At 37.9% G+C, this 24,087-nt stretch overlaps 1 protein-coding gene across 2 annotated transcripts in view; it reads left to right on the forward strand.

Annotated features, from left to right (window-relative positions):
- Nucleotides 1-24,087, forward strand: part of ncoa2 (nuclear receptor coactivator 2) — a 66,617-nt gene that overhangs the window by 9,438 nt on the left and 33,092 nt on the right. For both annotated transcript variants that reach the window (XM_086151262.1, XM_086151263.1), the window contains exons 2-4: nt 10,526-10,611; nt 20,905-21,012; nt 23,321-23,493. In XM_086151262.1, the coding sequence (XP_086007388.1) occupies nt 20,924-21,012; nt 23,321-23,493 (262 nt within the window). In that variant the 5' untranslated portion in view covers nt 10,526-10,611; nt 20,905-20,923. The remainder of the gene's footprint in view (nt 1-10,525; nt 10,612-20,904; nt 21,013-23,320; nt 23,494-24,087) is intronic.

A 24,087-nucleotide genomic window follows, 5' to 3' on the forward strand; every position in this document is an offset into this window, starting at 1 on the left:
AGCAGTCTTCGATATTTGCTTCATAATCTTTGGCAGATTGATCGGTGGTGTTTGGTTACTACTAGATTTTTTAGAATTGTAATTTCTTCTCCACCCTGCTCCACATAAATAGCAAGTACTTTATGTTAAGTGTGTATGTTTCACATAGCAATATACCCTAAGTAAACTCCTCACCGCTGCTGCTACATGCTCCCTGCTGTTTCAGTTCATGTATACCTATGTCAACCCTTACTTATGCACACATTTAATTCTATACCCCTCTCCAACAGAACTATCAAAATGACTGTTTGTCCACATGGAGTATTACAGTGTGCAATTTTGTTTGCATGTTAAAGTGCTTCCATTCATGCCTGTAGGCTACTCCAGAGATTTGTGGTTTTGGCACCTGAAGATGTGGGCCGTCAAAACAAAACCGCCTCCTATCTCATCTCGCGGTGGAGCACGAAACAAAGACGCTCCTCACTGGATTGGAGAGAAGATTATACTGGAGGGTGGGGGATGTCATGTCAAACTGATGCTCCAGCTATATAAGCTGGCTGGCGAGATCTAATTTGAACATCACTATTTAGGGGTAGATGGGATGGCAGCCATTTCAGACAATGCAACCCTTATTCTTAGTTTCTGTGTCCGCACATGATGTCGTCACTATAATTTTTGGACACATAACATTGTGTTATGTAACACTTAAATTGTTTAACACAATAGTGATGGTTTGAGCTACTCAACTTTCATAGAATATACCTACACTATACTTACAACACATGTTAATCAGTCTAAAAGTAACTAAAACACATCTTTTTTTTTTTTTTTTTAAATCTGGCTGATGGATTTAAATTTAGATATTATTAGAAGGGTCAAATTGAATTGTATAACAGGAAAGTAAACGACAACATCCTGTGTGTGGTTCAGTGTATAATCACATGTTTGATGCATGGTACCAGGCTAAGTATAGGCTTTATCTGAAATCATTAGTTGTGTATGGTCAGATACTGTCTTCTTAGCAGTCAGGAGTTTCCTTTATATTTCCACATCAGATCGTCACTTGGATTTTGTTTACTTTATGTTTACATTACTGGCTGTGTACGCATGTGCTTCTCCACAACAGGTGAAGTTAAGATTTATTGGAAGAGAATATTTATTTCAACAGCAGCTATTTTCTTTCCATTCTTCCAACAAAGTGCAGTAATTCACATTGAAGTGTTACATTTGGAAAGGCTGATAGAAAACTCAAAGTTTATATAAAAATCCTCAGATTCACTCAATTTTTTTCAAACTTTTTCAAGTTGGTTCTCCCACTTTTAAAAACACTGGAGGTACTTAGTTATGCAGAAAGTATCTTAGAAGCAACAAGTTCATGTCCAAGTAAAAGCATGATATAATTTCATAAGTTAAGGGTTACTATTTTGTTCCCAAAAGCAATAGATGTTTTTTTTTTTAAAGTCGGACCCACTTGGGGGATACAGTGCATCAAATGACAAAATGCGTACTAGTTGATGTTGTCTATTACAGTTTAAAAATCATCAAGGGTAGCATCCACAACATTACTGAATGTCTGTGAACATAGCACAAAGTGCACAAAGTAGCCGCAGCATTTTCAGCACTTAATTGCCTTTGACTAAAGGTCTGTACACTTTTACTTCTTTTGATAATGACATCACAAATAACTTCCACTTCAATGTCCTGTTAGCATGTTTGTAGCAGCGCTGCTATGTTGCGCTATGTACATATGATCAGCTGTCATGTTATGAAATTGCAAAGTACCAAGCTTCTTACATAATTTTTTTTTCTCTCCACCAGCCAAGCAATTAGTTCTTCCTTAGACAGAACATTCCACCACTGAGCTGGAGGCACCAAATCAATGTCTGTGTAAAAGGGATAGCTGCACCAAAGGAACAGTTCACTCAGGATGCCAATGCTGTTGTGTAAACTTAGATCTCTGTTGCAGAATGCTGTATAAAATCACATGTTTGGTTCTGCGTAAACAAAAAAGAAGGCTGGTTCATTTTATGGCATTATTGCGAAATCTCATGTAAAAGTGGTCATTGTGTGGCTCTGGGGAGGGGGAGGAAAGAAACAGTTGGATGGAAACTGGACTATTGACTCACTGCCCTGTAAAGGATAAATAGCCTTGTTGTGGGGTCTGCCTGACCTGGCGAGTGATTAGTATTTCAGCAGAGGACTAGCCGAAGTGAGAGAGAGAGAGAAGGCTGCTTCACTTTGCTCTTTGCCCTGTCTGGTTCAATTACATGTTCCACTGTCACAGCAGCAGCACACTTAATCAGGTAATGCCAGGGTTTAAAGTCATCCCCCTAACGTCCTCCACAGATTATAACCCTCCTCACACACTGCTTTGGCAGAGCAGAAAAAAAAACACAACAAACCGTTTTCTTGATCACATCGTCTTTCTCCCCAATCTAGATCCAAACTGATATTTTGTTCAGTGAGTTATAGAATTGTCAGATTCGGTGTGTGAGGTCTGTGAGATTAACCGTTGTCCTGTCACATTCTCAGCCTTTGACTGATACAGTGACATTTTTCTGTCAGATGGACACCTTTGTGTGTGCATGTGCGTGTGTGTGTGTGTGTGTGCATGCGCTCGCGCACACACACACGCTCACAGCCTATTGCTTGCAGAGTAACTAATTCCTTACAAACTGTTACAGCATTAAAAGGCAGTGGATGAGGCAAAAATGCAATTAACAGGCTGCCCTGTCACAGGATGAACTTTAAATCATCTCAAAAACATAATCAGCTGTGCACATGGTCTTTCTCGCAGGCTAGCGTACTTAACTTTTCGTTTCCATGGCTGCACATATTCCCTTTTCTTGTCTTCTTCTCTCTTTTGGTTCCAGGATTTGTTTTCCACTACACTTAGTGCCCCCCTCAGCATAGCTTGTTGGCATAGCGACCCACTGACAAACTGCAGTGATATCATTTCAACATGACACAACAGGCAATTCTGGTGCACACCCCCCATGCGTCAAATGATTGGTTGAAATTTGGGCCCATTCATTTTATATAGGAAGAAACATACTCATTGCACAATTCATGCTAGGACAGTTGTTTAAAGACCAGGCCCAACAAGCCGCATCTCCAGCAACTTTGTATACTCTGGTGTGTAAAACCAGGAAATCATTTTGTTAATTTCCACACCTACATATACTCTGAAGGACCTGGTCGATTCTAGGTAATGCAAACATGCAAAAGAAGATACAATTTGTCATCATATTCAATTTTTGAATGTCATTTGTTATAAATCCAAAGCTGACTTGTAAATGCACCCCTTTTGTTCTTTCCAAGCTTAATTAACATGCTGCTTAAATGCACATACATAAAACAGTCCACTTGTGATGAGGCCGCTCAGGATGAATCTTAATACCATGTCCAAACAGGGGCTTATTCACAAACCAACTATAACGTGGTTTTGTGGTTCCACATTTTGAGTCAAGTGAATATAAGCCTGCAGACCTTGTAGCAGTTTGGCTATTTCTTGTGCACTGTCCAACCAGTGGTCTGTGGCCAGTGTTTTCACATCTGTTATTAGTATTTGCTCTGCTCAGTTGAAACCAATAGAATTGATTGGGAAAAAGAATAACATGTAGGTTCTGTCACTTTCGTTTGCCGGATGGAAGGGACCAAAGCTGGCACCATGCTGTAGAAAAGCTGCTGTACACATTTGTGTTTACTGTCCCTGAGGTGACAACTGAAAGAGCTGTCTGTTGCTATTTGAGCAACAGATGTGAGGGCACCTGGCAGAGAGTTGCATCTGCATCAGTGGAGCCCATTGAAATCTTATGGCATGGTGACAAAGTGTCACAAATAAGTTTTTTTTTTTGTTTTTTTTTTTTTTGTGTTTTTTCACGAGCAAGTCAGTGGTTCTACTGAGGTCACCAAGAACAGTGTTTGGGTTTTTTTCTTTAAACGTGTGATAGAAAACTGTTATATTTGTGTTTAGCCGTCTTCCTTTTTCTGTTTAGTCTAAAACTGTACCTTTTTTCAGATTGTTAGCATTTTGCAGTTGAAACATGGATTAACAGTAGAAAGACTTGGTCGTCCACCTTCTGTTTACACAAGAATGCGTTCCCTCATAGCCTTCGTTAAGAATGTGATAGTTGTTTTACACAGCAGGTTCAGGGTGGAGTTAGTGTACCTGAAATTGACGGGTAAATGTATTGAAATAAAACTGCGGAAGGAATTTGCTCTACTACTAAGCCACTAGGGATTTTGATGATACTGGTTGAGGTTTGTGCCTTTAAGTTTTGATGTCAGGGGAGAAAAGCTCCTTAGATAAAACAAGTCACACCATATCATGTAATGTTGGCCTTTGATGCATTTTAACTGATGATAGGCGGATTCACCGTCTTGCTCTGGTCCATTTAACACATTACCTAAGCAGTTAACCTTATTGTCTAGTTTTATTTGCCTGTCCCACGTGCAGTGTTGTTACTAAGTGCATGTACATGGAGACTATGGAATTATATAAATAGTACATCAATTTTTTGGTCAATTTAGAGTCAAATTTGATAATCTTACTTGTTTTAGACTTAGGACATCTCTCCCTGCCTGAAAAATCGAACCACGTGATTTATTTAATCTAACACTCGTAATTGTTGAGTCACAGTGCCCCCTAGAAAGATTAAATAGTACTTAATTGTTGCTAAGATTGGTATCTTAACCATACTCAGAATGAGTTGTCCAGAGCAAAAATACCAGGTGATTACATTAGGTTAGACATCAGCCGTGCGCTTTACTGAATTGAAAGCCATTACTTGGTCATTCAGAAAGCTACCAGTTGAGGCTCTATTGGTATTTAGCCCCTCTGTGACCTGGCCATTATGGTCAATTTCTGGCACATGAACCATCTACACTTTGTTCAATGTGAACCTGATTTTTCGGCTCATTAGCATTGCTAGCCCTGCGTGGGTGTCAAATGCCTTTGACCCAGAAGTAGCCCTTTTTCAGCTCTCAGAGAAAGGAAGGATTACAACTCCCAACCTCTTAGATTAGGCCTGAGACTACATATGCACTCCCCTATCATGATCATTGTCTCTATCTCAAATGCCATTTTTATTAATTTGTACAAAAAATATTGAAAATTTTAATTTGGTTTACATTCATTTCTTTTTTTTTTTTATCTGTTTCATGTCACTTTTTTTTTCACTCGTCACATACTACTTTCTTGCTCCAAAGTAAAGATTAATTGGCTGCCATCTGTTTTAAGAATACTCAAACATTTAAATCTAATGACCTTCACATTTGACCTTGTTTTAAACACCAACAGATGGTTGGAATTCCTTGTGTTTGTCAAATGAGATATGCCAGTAATCTAGGGTCAGGATAGAGAGATTCAAAGGTGTAAAGCTGTGGAAGGCATATTTTTCTGGCTTTAGGAATTTTTGAAACTGTTTATAAGTCTGTCTATACTTGGAGAAACATTTTTCTTTCCAAGTAGATCTGATTATATCATGTCAGTATTCAGCATAATATAAAATGTGCCCGTGTGTTTCCATAAGCTCAGTGGCAGACCTTGGACAACTAAAGTGATTCATCGTTCAACCATAGACAGTTCCTCACTATAGAACAGAAAGCAGCCCTATTCTTAGGTTGTCCTCCTTATCAGTGTATACGTGAGTTTAACTCGTGCATACAGGCTAAAGTACCAGGTAGAAATCACCACTAGCCTTCAACCATGACAGTAACTCTGTCCTTAGTTATATACCCAGAATATTCTATGATATTTTTTTTTTACATTTTAGGCTTGCTGGTTTAATATATAAAATGTTATTTGGTATGGTCTTGGACAGCAGTGAGCACATAATGAAGGATGACATGGGCTGAAATGATCTCTATCTGGCGTTTCTTGTTTTCTTTTTCTCCGTGTGGTGGCAACTATCTGTGATTTATGTCAGCCTGTTGAAACTGCTGATTGATTCTCTGAGAGGAAAAAGGCAATCAGTGTCCAACAGGGAATTGCAAGCCTGCCAGGCTAACACTGGCTCCCTGCAGAGGCTAATCATTAGTAAAAAAAAAAACATACATTTCCATTTGATTTTAAATGATTATAAAAGTTATCATTTCAGTTTAAACATATCTTTAAACATTTATTACGAGTTACAGTCAGGCATCTGTTCAGAGAAATTACATCATTAATCAGAAAATGGTTATGTCTGATGTACACTGGATATGTAAGATGTTTGATTTCTGCATGAAGTTGCCTTCCTGTTGCAAATTGCTTTTATCGACCAAGTGTTTTTGACCCCCACCCTCTCTGACGCTTTTCTGAAGCCCAAGCACAGTGAACCTTTCAGTACAGCTCAGGCCTAAGCTCTACACACAGGTTTTTGTATCAAAGTGCTGTCACCTCGCCTAAAGTCAAGGCTATTTGTCCATTTGGAATTGTTCAAAGAAGTCAAAAAACATTTGCAGCAGAAACACTAACAATTATTCAATAGCCCTATCGCCATTGTTCTATTTAGGTGATTTAAAACGCATTACTGTGTAATCTAGTTTAGTAGAATGTTCTGTCACTCAGTCCAGATCAAGGGTCGGGCTGAATGTGAGCATGTGACAGCATTAAAGCCCAGGGGAAATTCCTCTAGAGGATGAGAACCTAAAGCCATGCAGGACAGAGAAGGAAAAGAAGATGGGAGAGTTTAGAAAATACTGCTTTCTGAAATTGTTACAAGAACATGACATAGGGCATAACATTCATGACATAAGTTGTCTTTCTTGTTTTCCCAGTTGGCATGTAGCTATCTGCATAAGCAAAGTAAAAGTATTTGCCTAACATTTTTTTGGCATGGGCACTTAAGGAACTTCTATTTATCTCTGACTCCTCATATTTCAATACTTTGCATGTACACACAGCAGCTTGAAATAGTTTGTATCACCTTTTCACTTCTAGCTTTGGCCATGTGCAGTGTTACAAAGGGAAATCAGTTTACTCTCCAGTTATGTCAGCACATGGCATCACGTGAGGGCATTCCTTAGCTGGCTCACTTAGCAGGTATTTGAGACAAATTTGGGCCAAGAGGGCTTGGTTGCACTAAGGATATATTTTCAGTAGCCTTTTTGGTATCGTCAAATAACCTAGCAAAGTCCTATTATGAGTACTCAGTTGTATTTTCTGAATATACATGTGGGAATATGACATTAAATTGAAACTTTTCTCATGTCTAATTAGTTATGTGCCATCATTAAAAAGGCGCAGTGCGTTCCACCATGTAATAGGCTTTGAGGTCCCTTAGGAGTGGAAAAGCCCCCTTCAGACACTTAACTTTCAATCCATGCTAAAATAATGACAACTGTTAGTAAAAGATAAGGTGACATAATTTGGGCCTCAACCACATTAAAAGTTACCTGATTGATTTGACTTTATAAGCCACAGGGTGAACAAGTTGAAAGAAAATGAATATTTGTAGCAGGTTTAATGGCTGTGCTCACAGGAAACTACTTCTCTGTCTACTAAGGAGCTCTCAAATTTTGCATACATCTCAAAACTGTTCTCACACTCAAGCAACAGGAGGTGGCTGTATTTATTTTATTGAGATAATCAATTGGGATATTGAGCAATTCCTTTTTCTTTGCCGTTTATAACTACAGTACATAATATGCATAATTTAATTTGCTTGTTGGTAAAGAAGATGAGTTTTCAATGCCCACAACAGTTGGTCTTTTTACTCACTGGTCCGAGGGTTTTCTGATCTATATACTGTGCATCCTATTTGTTTTGACATTGCTAGTATTCAAGATATAACCTTGCATGTTGACTGTATTGACTGTATCAATTTCTATATCTACAAGTTTTTGGAAATACATTGGAAGCGGTTCATATTTTGGCACTTTCCCTCACATTGTTGCTGATTTATTGGAGTACTAATTTCTGTACATAATATTCAAAATTTTTAGATCTTTTGGCCATTTCACACACCCAAAAGACCATGGTTTCTATTGCAGATGAAAACAAATTTTTACATGCCGGTCTAAATTTGGCAAAATATATGCCATTTGTCCCATGTAGCAGATTCAGTTGATGATTTCTTGTATTTCTATATATACAGTATATTTTGCAGTCTAGTTTTAGGCTCATTATAGCGGGATTTTTCTCTGGGTAACATTTTCAAAGTTTATTTGTCCTGCAGAAATTCAAATGGAGCATCCCTGACCTCATTCTGTAAGACCAATGATGCCACTGTTACTGCCTTTGCAAAAAAGAAACTACAGTGAGGTACAAAATTCACAGCTACATTGTATACCATAATAAGAAAAAATAACATTAATCCCTTTTCAAAATATACCTAGCTGTTTTGGTTAAGTATGCCTTAGCTCCTTCTTTTCCTGATATAAATTGCTAAGTATGTTTCATATAACAACGTTTAAGCCTTTTTGTAAGATAAAGCTAAAGCTACAGCATCCTGCTCAGGCATGTCTTCCTTCCACTTACAATTTAGTTGCCATAGCTGTGCTCAAAGGCATCTCATTAAATTCTTTATTTACTTATCAGATTTGCAATGTTCACTTCATATCTAACAGGAGATTAACAGTGGTATTCCACCCAGCCTTAAGTGTTTGCTACACAAAAGTACAAAGCAATCAAATCTGGAGAGATTAAATTGTCGAGGTTCTCTTTGAGAGTGACAGTGATGGATAGGAGTCCTTCAGAGGGACAACACACGATAGTTGGAATTGTCAGGAAAGAGTTCTCGAGTAGAACCAAGGCGGAGGTTTATGGGTGTATCAAAATAGAATTTGAAGTTATAATAATAATAATGTTAATTTTTATAATTTATCAATCCCTCATGGGGAAGGTTGTTCTGCAATTAACCCATCGTGGATAAACCTCGAGCAGTAGGTTGCCATCTATCAGCGCCAGGGGAGCAGTTGGGGGTTCAGTGTCTTGCTCAACAACACATTGACAAACTAGGAGGTCCTGGGAAGCGAACCAGGAATGTTCGGTTCCAAAGACAATTGCTCTACGTCCTGCGCCACATCGCCCCCCTTTTTGTGGGGGCTGGTGTGAGAGAGGACGATCCAGAGGATAGGGTTCAATGGAGGCAGATGATTCGCTTTGGGAAGGAAACAGCTAAAAGGAAAAGAGGAAGGTTTGAAAGAAATTGGTTTGAAAAAAATACCTAGTTCTACAAGGAAACAAAGTTTTTAAAAAAACTACAAAATCAACAGGTCCTCAGCTCACTGATATACCTATCAGGTCAGGCCAGGGACGAAAGGCCATTCACTATACTCTGAATCAAATCAGTTTTGCTGAAACAGTATTAATTGTCTTGTGTGTGTGTGTGTGTGTGTATATATATATATATACGTATATATATACACACTATTTACTGACTCCTTGTAGTTGGCCATAGCATACATGTAAAAGGTTTTTTGTTGCTCATCACCTACCCAAAATGTTGCACTTTTCAACAACAAGATAGTGAGGAATGCCCACTCAGTGGTGGGACTGAACCTGGACGATCTTTAATCGGTGGCTGTGGGGAGGGTGAAGGACAAACTGGGGTCTATCCTGGACAATCCTTCCCTCCCCTTGCATGACAAGCTGTGGCTGATGGGCAACTCCGTCAGCTAACTGTTCATCCCACCCCGGTGCAGAACCGAACGCTTCAGACTCTCCTTTGTGCCCACAGAATCAGACTGTATAACAGCAGTCTGGACGGCACACAACTCTGACCACCCTGAGGTGCATCTGTGCCGCTTCCACAACGTCACTACCTTACCCCATTCACGTCATGCCCTCTGCTGTCTTTCTTATCCTTGTTGGTCCCAGCTTGCACGTATCCTGCCCATTTTTGTTTTATATTATTCGTGTCATTGCTATTGTCACTCTATTTATATTGTCGTTTAGTTCTGGTTGTGTATTTTTTCACCCTTACAACTCCATTATGTTGTCCATTCTTATCCCTGATGTTGTTGCTGTCGTTGTTGTTGTTGCTGCTGTCTATTTATTCTGTGAATGTTTTGCTATTTGCTATTGTTTGTCTATTTATATTCATATTTATTTATTTTATTTTATTTTTGACATTATAACTGTTACGTCGCTGTGACAAAGGAATTTCCCCTAATGGGGATCACTAAAGCTTATCTTATCTTATCTGTCATCTCTAGCTGTAACTGTGAGACCATCCTCCCCCACTATCTGCTAGAAACCACAACCACCCAGCCAAATTTGCAGTTCTGTTATGTTATTAAAACAACATTAGGTGCTCTTCAAAAATAGGGTTGTATGGTGGTGCTCAGCTTACCCAACTGAGTCCAGCTCCATAAGTCACCGTCTTGGTGGCCTGCTTTTCTTCATGGGTTCCTGGAGGAAGAAATCATCAAATTAAGTGAAGCAGTGTATCACATTTTACGAGCAGTTTTAAAATTGAAAAATAATGTTGATTATCAAACTATAGTTTAGAATGCCAATAAACACCTGGATTTTAAGCAGCTTTGCCCCTTATCTTTTATGACAATAATGGTGCAAATTATTATCAACTACATCTCAATTGTGTTGTTCCCTTTTCAGCAGGAAGAAGTGGATGATGCTGAAAGATTTCCTAGAGTTGCCGTCTTGTTGCGATGGCCTGAGGGACTCTCTGGACTGAAACAAAGGTGGGAAGTGTTGCTGCACCAACCTTTCAACTGCACTGTGAAGAAAATGGACACTGGCTCTGGATAACAGAAAATGACAGACGTCAACGAAATTTCGTCAGGGTATTACATTTACAGAGCAAGGCACTATACATCAAGAATACAATGGAAAAAATCACAAGAAGAAGGGAAGATTATAGTTTTTGCAGTAGATTACAGAGATAATCTTTTATACAATTTAAATGTAAGAAGAAAGCAACAATTTTTTAATGAATCAATCCCTTTTGGAAACAAAATATTTAAATACTTTACAGAAGGATTAATACCTTTGAATTATACTTGAGAAAATTGATTTATGTAATTACATTTCATACGACTCTTCTGAACTGCTCTACTTCATCCATAGATTTGTTCTGCAGCTGTGTTCTACACCACTATCTCAGTGGACTCATTAGTTTACTTCTCACAGCTAATGTTTTTAGACGTAGAGTGTTTCAATATCAGCAACATATCATGTACCAACTTTGTTTCTAGACTTTATTATTATACAGCTTGTGTGATTGCAAAAATGAAAAAAATTAACTGGTAGACAAATTCCATGCCTTGTTTTCTTATGAAATGTATAGGTTTTGGATGTGCACAGTTGAATTCCCCACAGCTGTAAATTCTGTAGCTCCTGTTTTTCTTGCAAGTGAATGAGGAAAACGTGAATATGAGTGACAAGGCTATTGTCACAGCAGAGTAAAAGATGATGAAGTATATTCACAGTCTAGCACTGCATCTTGTCTACAAGCTATCAGCATGTCATGAAGTTAATATTCAGACAGAATGGGTTACTTCAGCACTGTACAGATAATATATCATAAAGTAGTAAGCAACTTGCCCAGAATACCTTTTACCCCTCTGATCAGCTGTGATTCATACTTTGATAGATCACTATTATTAAAAACTGTGCCACCAATGTAATCACAGCATATTTGTGGCATTACAATACAGTCTGTAGAATACAAGCTTTAATTTCTCTGCATACACGAGGGAGATGTGTCTCAGATAGTAGACTGGCCCTCAGGCTCAAGATATCTTCAGCATCAGCTTAAGAGTATTTGAAAAATATAGTCTTTTAAAAATGGCTTTGACTAGGAAAGCATAATGGACATTATTCTTTTACCATTTACAATAGCTAGCAGATGCACTGTTTGGCAGTGCACATCTGCAAAATAAATCTGGCGAATTCACTGGCCAGCATTCCCTGACTTGAATACTTGACTTGAAAGTCTGCTCCATTATCAAGCTGCAAGTGAGATGACAAATTAAACATCCCACTGACAAGTTGATGAACAAAATTTGATGGAAACAAGCAGAATGTTATCTGCGAACTGACTAATGTTGTAAGGAATAATGGCGGTAAGGGTGTCCTTTTCAGAATCAGGATCGTTATTTGTCCCCAAGAGGCAATTTGAGAAGGGTTGACTGTTCAGCCCCTTTGTTACATTGAAGGGAATTTTTATTTGACATTTTGGACCTTTGCACTTCACAGGAAAGCCATGTTTTATTCCACCATGTCAAATCCAAAGTGCGTAACAAAAGTTTTACCAAGACTTTGTAGATGAGTTTGATATGATAAACTTGATCACCATTCCAGAGCCCTGATCCTTTGGGATGTCTTAATTCTAAATAAGAGCCCAACATCAACAATGGTCTCCTCAAAGAATGAGGAAAAATTCACACAGAAACCGTTCAAAAGTTCTAAAAAGACAAGTGGTAGCTTTTTGCAGCACTAGGAAGACCAACTTTATTTACAAATGGGTTTAGAAATGGATGTCATAAAATCCCCCAATGTGTAATGGCTAAGTACCCCCATACTTCTCACATAGACTTGATGTAGTAATGCATACTATATATGAATGACTTGTAGGTAAGTTGCATTTTTCATTTTAGTCTTCTGATGTATTTTGAAAATTTAATTTGCGCTTAGGGTTCTTATAGATCTTGTTTGAGTAGTGCTTTGAAGGAAAGCACTTTATAAATCAACGTATTGTTGTTGTTATTATCATTATTGTTATTATTATTATTATTATTATTATTATAGGTCAGATCATTATGGACTGTTCCTTTAATTCTTTACATTATGTGAGATTTTGATTTCCACAGTGGCTTCAGATTCTACCATCATCTCACACTGACAGCCACAGATAAAATTTATGTCTCAATTGTTGTAGGGAGGTGCTTACTTCTCCCAGTTAATCCATTTCTTCATCCTTTTGACTCTTCTTTTCTCCTCTGATTGCAGCTCTTCTCCCCTAAGTGTATTTTTCTTGACAGAGTCTAGTGCAGTGTGCTAATTATACTGAAAGCCCTCCCCTTCCCTTCCTGCGACATACTGAAGTGACTGCCAGTGTTAAAGATTCATGAGCATGATCAGCTTTCAGTAAAAGGGGGGCTGGCTCTTGGTTGCACTCCAGCACTTTAAAGCCATTACGTTTCAGTGATTCTAGAGTGGACACGCTCTTGAGTGGAACTTGGTAACAGGCGTACTTCTCTGTCGACTACTAATCAAAAGTGGGTTGTTTTATGTGTTTGTATCAGACACACTCGCTATTATAAGAGATTTGCTGACGTTAACCTAGTGTGGTGTAATGCAACAACCCTTCCGTAAATTATCCCATCATGAGGATGATAGTGTTTTTGTGAGACATATTGATTTGTTTTTCTGGTTTTACCCCTCATTTATGTAAATCAGAAGGACAAATGATTAGCATCAGCTCTTATAAAATTTAGGCCCTTTACACAAACTTTTAGTTTTATCCAGGCATATGTGGGCTAGGTAAAATAGGTTTGTTCCCTATGTTGCCCTAGTTAATGGCAAACATCTGCTCACTATAGACAAATACAAAGTGTGATGTGATCAATTGAACGGGTCACTGTGTGCTAGACCGGTGCTCTGCAAAGTAGGGTATGAAACCCCAGAGGATTTCAAAAAAAAAAAAAATTGCCCACAAAATGAATATCAGATTCCATTTTTTACAAAGTAATTTTTCCCTCTAATTTTTTTTCTAATTTCTTTCATGTGGAGAAATATTTGGCGATTATTTTCGACCGTTATTCATCAAATAGTCTATCATGCAGCCAGATTTGAGAATTATAAGAAAATGTGTACTATTGTATTTTATCAAGGTTTTAAAAAAAGTAACTACTTCAGTTGTAGATATTCTCATTTAGTTTTTTTTTATTGGCTCAAAGGTTCCAGGACTATTGGGAGCCACAAGCCTCTGACAAGCAGCAAAACTGTAAAACATTCTGAAAGCTATCACTTTTATTGATGACCACATTGTCAGAGGGGTAAGAGTTACCAGAGAGAACAGAGAGTTGGACTAAATCCATTTATTTAATGTTATTTTGTGCTTTAAATAGAACCACAATGGCAGATTGAGCAATAGCATTACCGGGTGTATTGAGCAAACATTAGATACTCTATGAACCTTCCTTGTGAAAAGGACCCATGACCTATTTTTGTGCCTTTCCCGTCTCATCTTGGTCGGCTGTCTCTTTACTCAGATCAACCATTTTGTCAATGGCTTGTCCTGTCATTGATGTCATTTGGCTATAGGATGTAACATGGCGCGGCAGTTTTTGAAAGTAAGATTCAAGGTACTCTTGCGCTCTCTCAATCCCTTATCATATTCCTTCTTCCCTCTCTGTGCAACACTCCCTTGACCTAGACCTGCCATCAGAGCATCAAGGTAACATCAACCGGCAGAGAGGCCAGGCTCTGCTGACAACCATTAACAAACATGATTGTGCTTAATACAGATCATGTGTGTTTTTTAGCCCCCTTTAGCATTTCATGTCAGCCTCTTAAATATTTTGATGTAAAAGTGGGAAGACATGAGTTGTAGGGCCCCCTCCCCAGTTAGAATTTCATCTTTACATGAGGCCAAAGTAATCACCCATGGTGCAGTCCTCAATAACCTATTTTACTGAAGTGCTGCTTTATTCCACTTTCTCCTGTAATGGCAAGAAGCCACATGAGGAAAGATTGCACACTATATCTAGAGACTTTATTCTGTGCTTTGCGCTTTCTGGAAGGGCCCAGATTATTATAGCATAGGAGACTTCAGACATGTAGTTTTTGATGCAGTCATGTCCAGCACCCTCTGAGTTGCTGACACACTAGGTGTGTCTCTATAATCAAAGCCCTGCTAACCATCATGATAATAACACTGCAAAATGCCCTTTCCCCTTTAGTCAGACACCAGCTTTTTTCCTTTGCATTATGTTCTTTCTGGCTTGTATGATTCATGGTTGTTTTTTTAAAAAGCACAACACAGATGACATGTTTGCAGTCTAGTTCATGCAAACTGTATTATTTTTTTTTCTTCGTTTTTAATTAAATGACATACCATGACAGTATGTAATATCAGTTGTAGCCTATGGAGAAGAAGCTAAAGTTTGAGCTCTCTTATGTTATTCTACAGTCAGCTTTATCAATATTAAAGGTAACTGTAACACTGCCTTTGCTATTAAAGGTTACTGTAACACTGTCTTTGCGACCCCAAACTTTAAACAATGTTTTTCCTACAAGTTGCAGATCACCATGAAGAGTCAAGCCGCTAATAAGCCAGTTGTATTTTACAACTTGTTTCCGCTGCTTTCAAGTTTCCAAAAAATAAGAATAAATGCAGAGTTGAAGGCAAGTTGCCTGCCTAGATTACGTTAGAAGAAAAGGAGATCTGTATTGAGTGCAGTTAACTACTACATTCCATTCAGATCCCCTAAATATTATTTTAGATGGAAAAAAAAATCTATATGAATAAATAAAAGATAGGATATACTTTGTAATATTTGTCTAAAGTGACTGACAGGGCCATCTTTAGATATAAATCTTTATGAGGGATAATTTAATTTATTGCTCTTAATGTCTCCTGATATATCACATTGCCATAATAAACCAGGCCCTGCTATTCAGTCTCCTGTTATTTATACTGATACTATTATATTGGTGCCTGTGTAAAGTAGTTATTACAATGTATATATTACAACGTAGCTGTAGTGCGTGTGCGTGTGTGTGTGTATACACATGTATGTGTATATATGCTTATGTCCTACTAACATATCTGTCTAATTTTCACTTTCGGATACATAATGTGGCTTCTGGTCCGTAGGATCGGGTAACTAATGGGAGCCTGTCATTGTGGGAATAAGATTCAAAAGGTTGGGTGATAGCAGCCTTGTGTCATGTTGGAGAGACCTCAAATCCTCCAGCAGACAAGCCCAGATCAGATCTTGTAAAGTTACTTGCCTCTGTGTATCCTCTGTTGCATTTTCGTGTGGTTCAGACATCAATAGAGCCCACATTTGTCAGGGCTCAGAGGTGGGATTTGTAGTGTAATGCAATGCACTATGCACAGGTTGTACCAGCTGAGTTGGACAGGAAGAATAATGGCCTCCAGAAATCCAGGCAGCAGGACTTGTCATTTCTATGATGCTCTGTTGCCAGACCAGCTGGCTCCCACTCTGGTCTGGTGTGTCTCTTTTTCTGATATCTAAGATATAAACAATGACACATACCTGTAATCACCTCCCTCAAATGCATCTTGTGCTTTCAAAGCTATTGTGTTTATACTTATTTATTCTGTTATCTTTCTTGATTGAATTAACTGCGTCCAATATGACGTTAGACTGTTCAAATACATGTTAATTTATATTTCATGGACTTCTGAAACTGACACACCAAATGATAAAAAATAAATAAATAAAATAAAAATTTCTCCGTCATTAGTCTGATAAACAGTATTCAAACAATTGAACATTCTCCGCACTTTGTTGCTGAGGGAGTCATTGATGTTGTTACAGGATTTTACCTCATTATATTCCAAGTTTCCACCTCCACAGGCCATGGTGATTACATTTGTGAAGTTTTGAGTTCTTTGTAGAAGGTCTAAACTGTCAGCTCATACGCAATTTTATATCTTCTTCTGATAGACATTATGAGGATTTGACTTGTGTAGTACGCTTTTGAGAATAAAAGCACCAGCCCATTACAGCTTTAGAGCAGCAAAGCAGTTGCATTAAATGTTATATCCTTACATTGGTTACATGTCCTTAGTATAATTTCTAATGTTTTAATGTTTTTTTATTTAGTTTTTGAAGTGCAAATCACTTCACAAGATAGTTTCAATAACTTGTCATAAGACAGGCTGCAAAATTTGTAATCATCATTTATGCTCCTTTTGATTTTTTTTCCTTCACCTCAAACAAAATCAGAATCAGTCAAAATCTTAATGTAATTATTTAAAACGGAGCAAATTTCCAACCCAAGCAGTGGTTAATATTCTTTGAGTTATTCAAAAGTCTTCCTTTTCCTTTCTTTATTGTAAAAGGTTAGAAATGCATTTTTTCATTGAATAGAGATGATCTTGGATGTTCTCTTTCTTTCTCTTCTGTTCCTTTAAAATATCTCTACAAAAGTGGAGAAAGTAGAAATAAAAAGCTACCTCTTTCTATGTTATTAAGTAGATAAATTTTCTAAGTATATGAAAATATTGACTACCTAGGAAAAAAGGAAAAAAAAACAGGAATACAAAATATAGATATTGTGACATTAAAGAAGCATGATTTCTGGAATCCAACTGATTCTAATAGATAACTGAAATTTCAATTAATGAGTTTAAAAAGAAAGTTATTGGGAGCACTGGAGGCAGATATATAATGACAAGTGCCCTGGGGTTGAAATACATGTGTCACATGTCACCTGTATCACAAAATAGTGATAACTCTTTTTATAAACTTCATTTTGGAAAACTTTATTCCCATTTGTCACCAAACTACAGTAACTTATCATAACTGAATGAAAACAGGTGGGTTTTTTTAATGGACATTTTTTGCTACAATGAAGCAAAAAAAGAAACCGCTGTGTAACTATTTAAAATAGATTTACAAGATTACCGACTTGAAGGGGTATGTGAGCGGTTTGAGGGGATTCGCCGCCTGTGGTGAATGTAGCATGTTAACTAAGGGACCCAGCTTTCTATGATAAGTGTTTATATCACAACTTTGCTGCCTGTTAGGTTTCAGGGCATCCCTAGCATATGAAGGCCCTCACTAGTCTTTGCATGTAAACCCCCTCCCAACAACATCCTGTCAACCTGCTGAACAATCTGTCTTGCAGTCTGTTTAGTGTCATTGAGACGTGCCCAGTTCCTCGAGTCTCTCTCTTTCTGTCCTAACATACAATGACCCATCATTATTGCCATGTCAAGGAGACAAAGGCATCCAATCATATCCAGCCCAGGGGGACAGACACAACCAATGAGTGCTAGAATCCCCATGGTAACTTGTGCATAGAAGCCCTGGCACAACCAATAGGAACTGAGAGTGCCTGAGCTGTCAGAATTTAATGCCCTGAATTCTGGTCTCATTAATAAAACTACATAACCTCTGCTATAGATAATGTTATAATTTCTATTAAAAGCATAATGTCACAAAATAAATGAACCCCTTTGGCATTCACAATTAAATAATGCAAGGACAAACACAAAGTTATATTTGTTTCTCATCCGTCCATATGCTGCACCGACAAGAAATGGTCTTCAAGTCACAGAAGTATGCTGATGTGCGGTACCCTCAGTCTCCTCTGCCTCTCCAGCTAATCATTGCTTTGACTTTTGTGCACAGACCCCACCATTAACTCAAAGTAGGTCACTCCGGGCCAGAAGGGAGCCAGACTCAAGTCTGCATGGTCACTAGCTCTGTTTTTAGGTTAGCCTGCTTCTGCTAAGATATGCTATGCCACTCTGCTCTACATTATGCTGTGCTGTACTCTGTTCTGCCTTATGTAATGCCTGAGCCGTGCTTGTCATAGCTGTTTCCATGGTTAGATTGGCATTTAACCCTGCATTCTCTTACCTTGTGCACTTTGCCGAGGAAAGCCTCCCATTATTCTTTCCTTCGGAGTTAGTGTTATTCACCTACCCTTGTTGTTTTATACGCTGAAAACCACTCATCTTGTCTCAAATAGCAAAAAGTGTTTTCATAAACATGTTTTCGTGTTGCCATTTCATTTCAAAGGCAACAAGTCTTTGGGATTATACTAGTATCACACAGAATAGTACTGAATGTGATAATAACTGGGGCCATCAAAAGTTAATTCTGATTCATCTTGTGGTATAACTTTGCCTATTAGATAAATAAAGATTAAGATATATTCTGGGGTATGTTCAAAAGCTACAGATGCTTAGACCTATCAATGTCCTTAAGGCAAAGTTTTCAGTTTTTAAGAGTGAGCTAGTTGTCTTTTTAGGGGGGGTTCTTAACCATGAAGAGGAATTTGTGTCAGGGAGCTAAAAAATTATGAAGGGGCTGATTGTTAAATGTGCTAATAGCGGCACAAACAACAGGCCATGAGGACACATATCACACACCTGCAGAGCTGCAAGTAAAAAAATAAAACCCACAGTGAATTTCCAAGTGGCCAATATAACTTCATAAGTCTGGAACATGCATGTAGGGGGAAAAAAAAATTAGAACATAATAGAATTGATAATATATGAAAGCTAGACTTTATAAGGTATAAAAAAAGCATCCCTAATGACAAAAATATAAACTATGACTCCCCACTAATAGCGGTCATTTAAACGGAAACCCAAGGCATCAATTTGTGTTGTGTTATTAACAGAAATGCTCCTCACTCATTATGTCCATTTTAAAGTTTCCAAAGAGCCGCATTCTAAAAGAGTGAAATGTGCATTAATGAGTGTAGTCTTAGTGTGTAGTCCTTTGTGTCAGTGGTAAGACTGCGTAACTTTTTCGTTGTAGATAGAAATGCTTGAGTTACAATGCTTATCCCTTTCTTTAGCTGTCTCTTTAATGAACCCCAAGTTATTTCAAATCTCCATGTCAGTAAAAGACCAGATATAGTCAATTGAACAATAGCTTAATCAATGAAATTCAAAAACAAGTCTTATATCAGTCTATCAATAAATCAGAAAATCAATTATGCACATGCAAATTGAGTTTAAGCTTCATATGGTCATGAAAATGTTCAAATGTTCAGAAAATTGGGAGAACTGAAACAAGGTCTCCCAATATAAATTCCATCTTAATTATTTGGGAGGTTGATCTGAAGCAGTTAGAACAGAATTCCTGCTTTCCATTAAATGAATTGTTTTTTTTTTGTTTGTTTTTTTTTGTTAAGATGATTGTTCAAACAATGTTAGTTGTATCTTCACCAGTGGCCAACATTCAACAATACTAAAAGTTTTGTTTTTGAGATAATCTACAGTCACTCATGCCAGAATTACCGCACGATGTTGAGCAAAACGTGTGCTGAGGTTTCTTGTAGGTTATTTGTTCTCTGACTTACATAACTTATCATCTGTGAGTTGAGTTTCTGATTAACCTTGCACTTTCAGATTTTTTTTTCTACAACTAAGTGCACTGCAGACACAGTGCACATAGACAGAGACAGTTTTATTGTTGTATTTTACATGATGTTGAAGAGCAACAACTGGATACTTACTTTATGCTGGCTATCAGTGAATCAAACACCTTAGAAATGTACACCGCATACCTCTGTTTCCTGTCTGGAGCATATGCATCATATTTTATAATTCCGGTGTAGTGGCTGCATATGTGACATGTCGAGGCTTTAGTCCAAACTGTTGTAACTTAAATATGAGTGTCAAGATAAGCCTGCATTTCTTTGTTAACCAGAGGGTTCAGAATTTTTACAACTGCTTACATTCCTTTTTAAACCTGTGGGAATTCATTGTCATGCGGAAACTTGTGTATGACTTTGAAATATAACGGTATGATCTTACAAGTTTTTCATATCAACTTATATGTGTTGATTACTAGACAACCTGTGTTTTAGTTTAGTTTTAGCAGGAGACAGGATAAGAATGTAACTGTCTTTGTGACTGACAAAGGTAAACTGACGCAAGGCCTCAATGTTGACTGTTGACACATGCTGTAACTTTAACTCAATTCTGCCTTCACTGTTGGCTGGTTGTTGTTGGTTTCTTGTGACGAAGAGGTTTTTCTGGGTACATGGTTGAGCATGCCGTCTGGTGCTGAGGGCTAAGCACTATGCTGTTATTTACTGTCTCTCCTGGGAGGGCTGTACCATCGGAGAGCCATGATTGGATCTTCACTCCACTGTCTCCACTCCATTTACACTTATTTTTCCAGGAGTGGCTCAACCTGTGCCCCTGCAGATGAATATGTTGGCACACACACACACACATCCATGGTCTGTCTGTCTGTCAAATACTACCCTCTCATGATAAATTCTGCCTGTTTGCATTCATTTTTCAGAGGCTGATATGCATTGAGGATGAGTGGAGTCGGTGAAAACTCCTCTGACCCTGCGAGGGCAGAATCGCGAAAACGCAAAGAATGTTCTGCTGAACTTCTTGGACCTAGGTAAGATTTTCACACCTCAGACTCAGTAGTTATTCTCAAATACTCTTGTCTTAAATGCTTGAATTGTTGTGATTATTTTTCCAGGGATGGGCACAAGTAATGTTCTTCACATTAATAATCATCTGCAATAAGGCTCATCATCAATTAGATATGTCAAAACAACCCCTTCTTAATGATGAACTATAACAGTATGATAATTATTGTAATATTGCAGGTGGCACGTTTTGTTGTTTTTTTTTTTTATTTTACCCATCAGAGCAGATCACAACAGCATCTTGTAAAGGTGACAGCTCCAAAGCTTGGCTACTGCTGCTACAAATCTGCTTCCCTAGGAACACATCAATGATTATACAAGTGTAACATGTTGAGCATCTTACTAGTAACATTACAGTTGCTGAATTTCTTTTCCAATTTCTAATTCCCTTGTAATTTGCATAGTTTCAATGTTTACATGTTATACATGCAATTCACGTGGTTCAAAAATTTAATAACCAGTCACATCCTAATTGTATACATTTATAGTGAATATACAGTATTGATAGATGGATGCTGGAATTGAATCTGCCAGGCAAGGGGTCTAGAGGAAGACCAAAGAGAAGATTTATGGACATAATGAGTGAGGATATGAAGTTGGTTCGGTGTGAGAGAGGAAGATCAAGTTATATTATATTTATACATCTATTACAACCTAATTGCCCTATTAGCTACAAACAATGAAGTCTGAGTAAGCTCACACATGGAAAGAAATAGTTGTCCATTTCGCTTTGGAACTTAGCAGTGGCTGTGGCTTTTCACAGTTATTCATGTTTTTTTTTAGTTTGATATTATTACCAAATATATAATGTTTCCATAGAGCGTGCACAAAGAAGTAAATTGTAACTTGGGTGGATGAATGTAAGCCTGTTTATTATGCAGCAAATTAGGACTTGAGAGTAGGTTACGTGTTATGACAGTTCAAATATCGATGAAACTGAAGTTAAAATAAATGGTTATCCTGACAGATACTGATTATTGTGATATTTAGTGTGTGTTTGTTCTATGATCATAGATAAAAAATATGTGTAACTGATAAATTGCCCATATTACTATGAAGTTTTTAACACTCAACCCAAAGTCTTTTACTACTAAGCATGTTTTGCACATTTAGAGGACAACATCCGTGGCTGCAAGAAAGGATGTTTTATTTGTGCTGGCACCAAGTCACTCTCTTCACCCATAAGATCCCATTCACTTTAATTTTCTCTTGATAGAAAACCAACCATCAAAAACATTGCAACTAACACTCACAACCCATATCCCTTTTGCAAGCTCAACATTTTAGTTTCTTGCTGCAGGCATGTTGGCCTAGGAGCTCATTAAAACACTCAGAGAGACATCCAACATTAAAGAGTATGGAAACGAACACTGCCACTTGTCTTTCTGTTGCTAAGTGGGTGTAGCAGCAGTAAATTCCACATACCCTCCTTCACCCATAATATGCCTGACAGAGAAAAAAGAGACCACAACAATGAAATCATGCAGCAATGATAAATACAGTGTATCCACATTTTCTGTGTCTTTCTGGCCAACCGGCAGTCAGAGGGCAGAGCCGCCTGCCATTGTGTTAACTAACAGTAGAACACTATTGAAGTCTGAAGTATAAATCTGCATTATTCATGTGAAGAGCACTCAAGACTTTTTTTTTTGATGCTGATCCATGTTGGCACAATGAAAGGACCTCAAGTATTTCTAGCCATATGGAGCATAATTGATCCTTCTGCCTTCTCTATGCCAGGATTTCTTGTAGATGTTTTGTACGGTCTTTTGACAGCTTTATAAACAAGAGAGCTCCGCACTGATGCCGAGAGATGTGTGCATGAAAACTGCTCTAGTGTATGTTTTTAGTTTTCCACTGCTCTCGGGTTTCTCTCAGACTAACCATTCATTTGATTGTTGTGGTAGAATTAGAAATGTCATGATTTCATTTACGAGCTAGTCGCTTTTGGTTGTACATCAACCCCCCCTTGTTTTATCACCAACTTCTTTAATTCAGGGTTTCCCAAGATGCCCAGCAACAGACTGGTACTATAAACTAATGACCCCCAAATTCCTCTCTGAGCTAGTTCACACATACAAATGAACACACACGCGTCGATAGGACTGTCCTCATCCTGTTCTGATGATACATTATATAATACATTTTATCTTTATTTGTTCCTAAATTAAAGTATTTCTAGTGTTTCTAGTTTTTTTTTGTATCATAAACCTACTCTTTTGGAATCCATCCTTAACTGCTTTTTCTTGCAACATTGTTCTTTTTTGTCTGCAGTCCCAAGCGGAGCAACGAAAAACGCAACCGGGAGCACGAGAACAAATATATAGAAGAGCTTGCTGAGCTGATCTTTGCCAACTTCAATGACATCGACAACTTCAATGTCAAGCCTGACAAATGTGCAATCCTGAAGGAAACTGTGAAACAGATCAGACAAATAAAAGAGCAAGGTATGAGTGGCGAATTTCCTTTTATGATGATTTTCAGGACTGTGCTTTCTGAAGAAAAAGTCAAGGTTTATCTTTATGAGTGAAGGAAAAAGAGACATTATTTAGGCGCATCATATTCTGAAGCAAATTGGACAGTTCACATATAATATGTGTAATACATGTCAGCCTTGAACACAGGTTAGATTTGTATCCATTAACACTGTGAATCATGTGCCTGATCATAGAGTGAATACTTTAGGAATGTTGTTATCTCTTCAAGGACAAAATAACGAAGATCTGTCCCGTCGGTGGTGTTTTCTGGTGCCAGTAGCATTGTTTTATTTAGAGCTTGAATTTGCTCCAGGCACATTATTAATTGTTGTAAAAGGCAACAAAAAGTGTTTTGTGCTTCCTCCAAAACTTCAACCATATCATATGCATTTTCCAGGTAGGTTCTTTGTTGGATTTCTCACTTCAGCCCCGAGCCAGAACATCAGGCAAAGAAATCAGGGTGGCTATTTGTACTTGCCAGTTCCCAGTTTCAGCAAATTTATCAGGACTTTTTTGTATTATGTGTTATGTTTGTATAGTCCTCTGGGGGATTTATTGGCAGAT

The sequence above is a fragment of the Fistularia commersonii genome, chromosome 8 (genome assembly GCF_037954325.1).
Source record: "Fistularia commersonii isolate RoL2024-O1a breed Wild chromosome 8, RoL_Fcom_v1.0, whole genome shotgun sequence".
In the NCBI taxonomy this organism is placed as follows: Eukaryota; Metazoa; Chordata; class Actinopteri; order Syngnathiformes; family Fistulariidae; genus Fistularia; species Fistularia commersonii.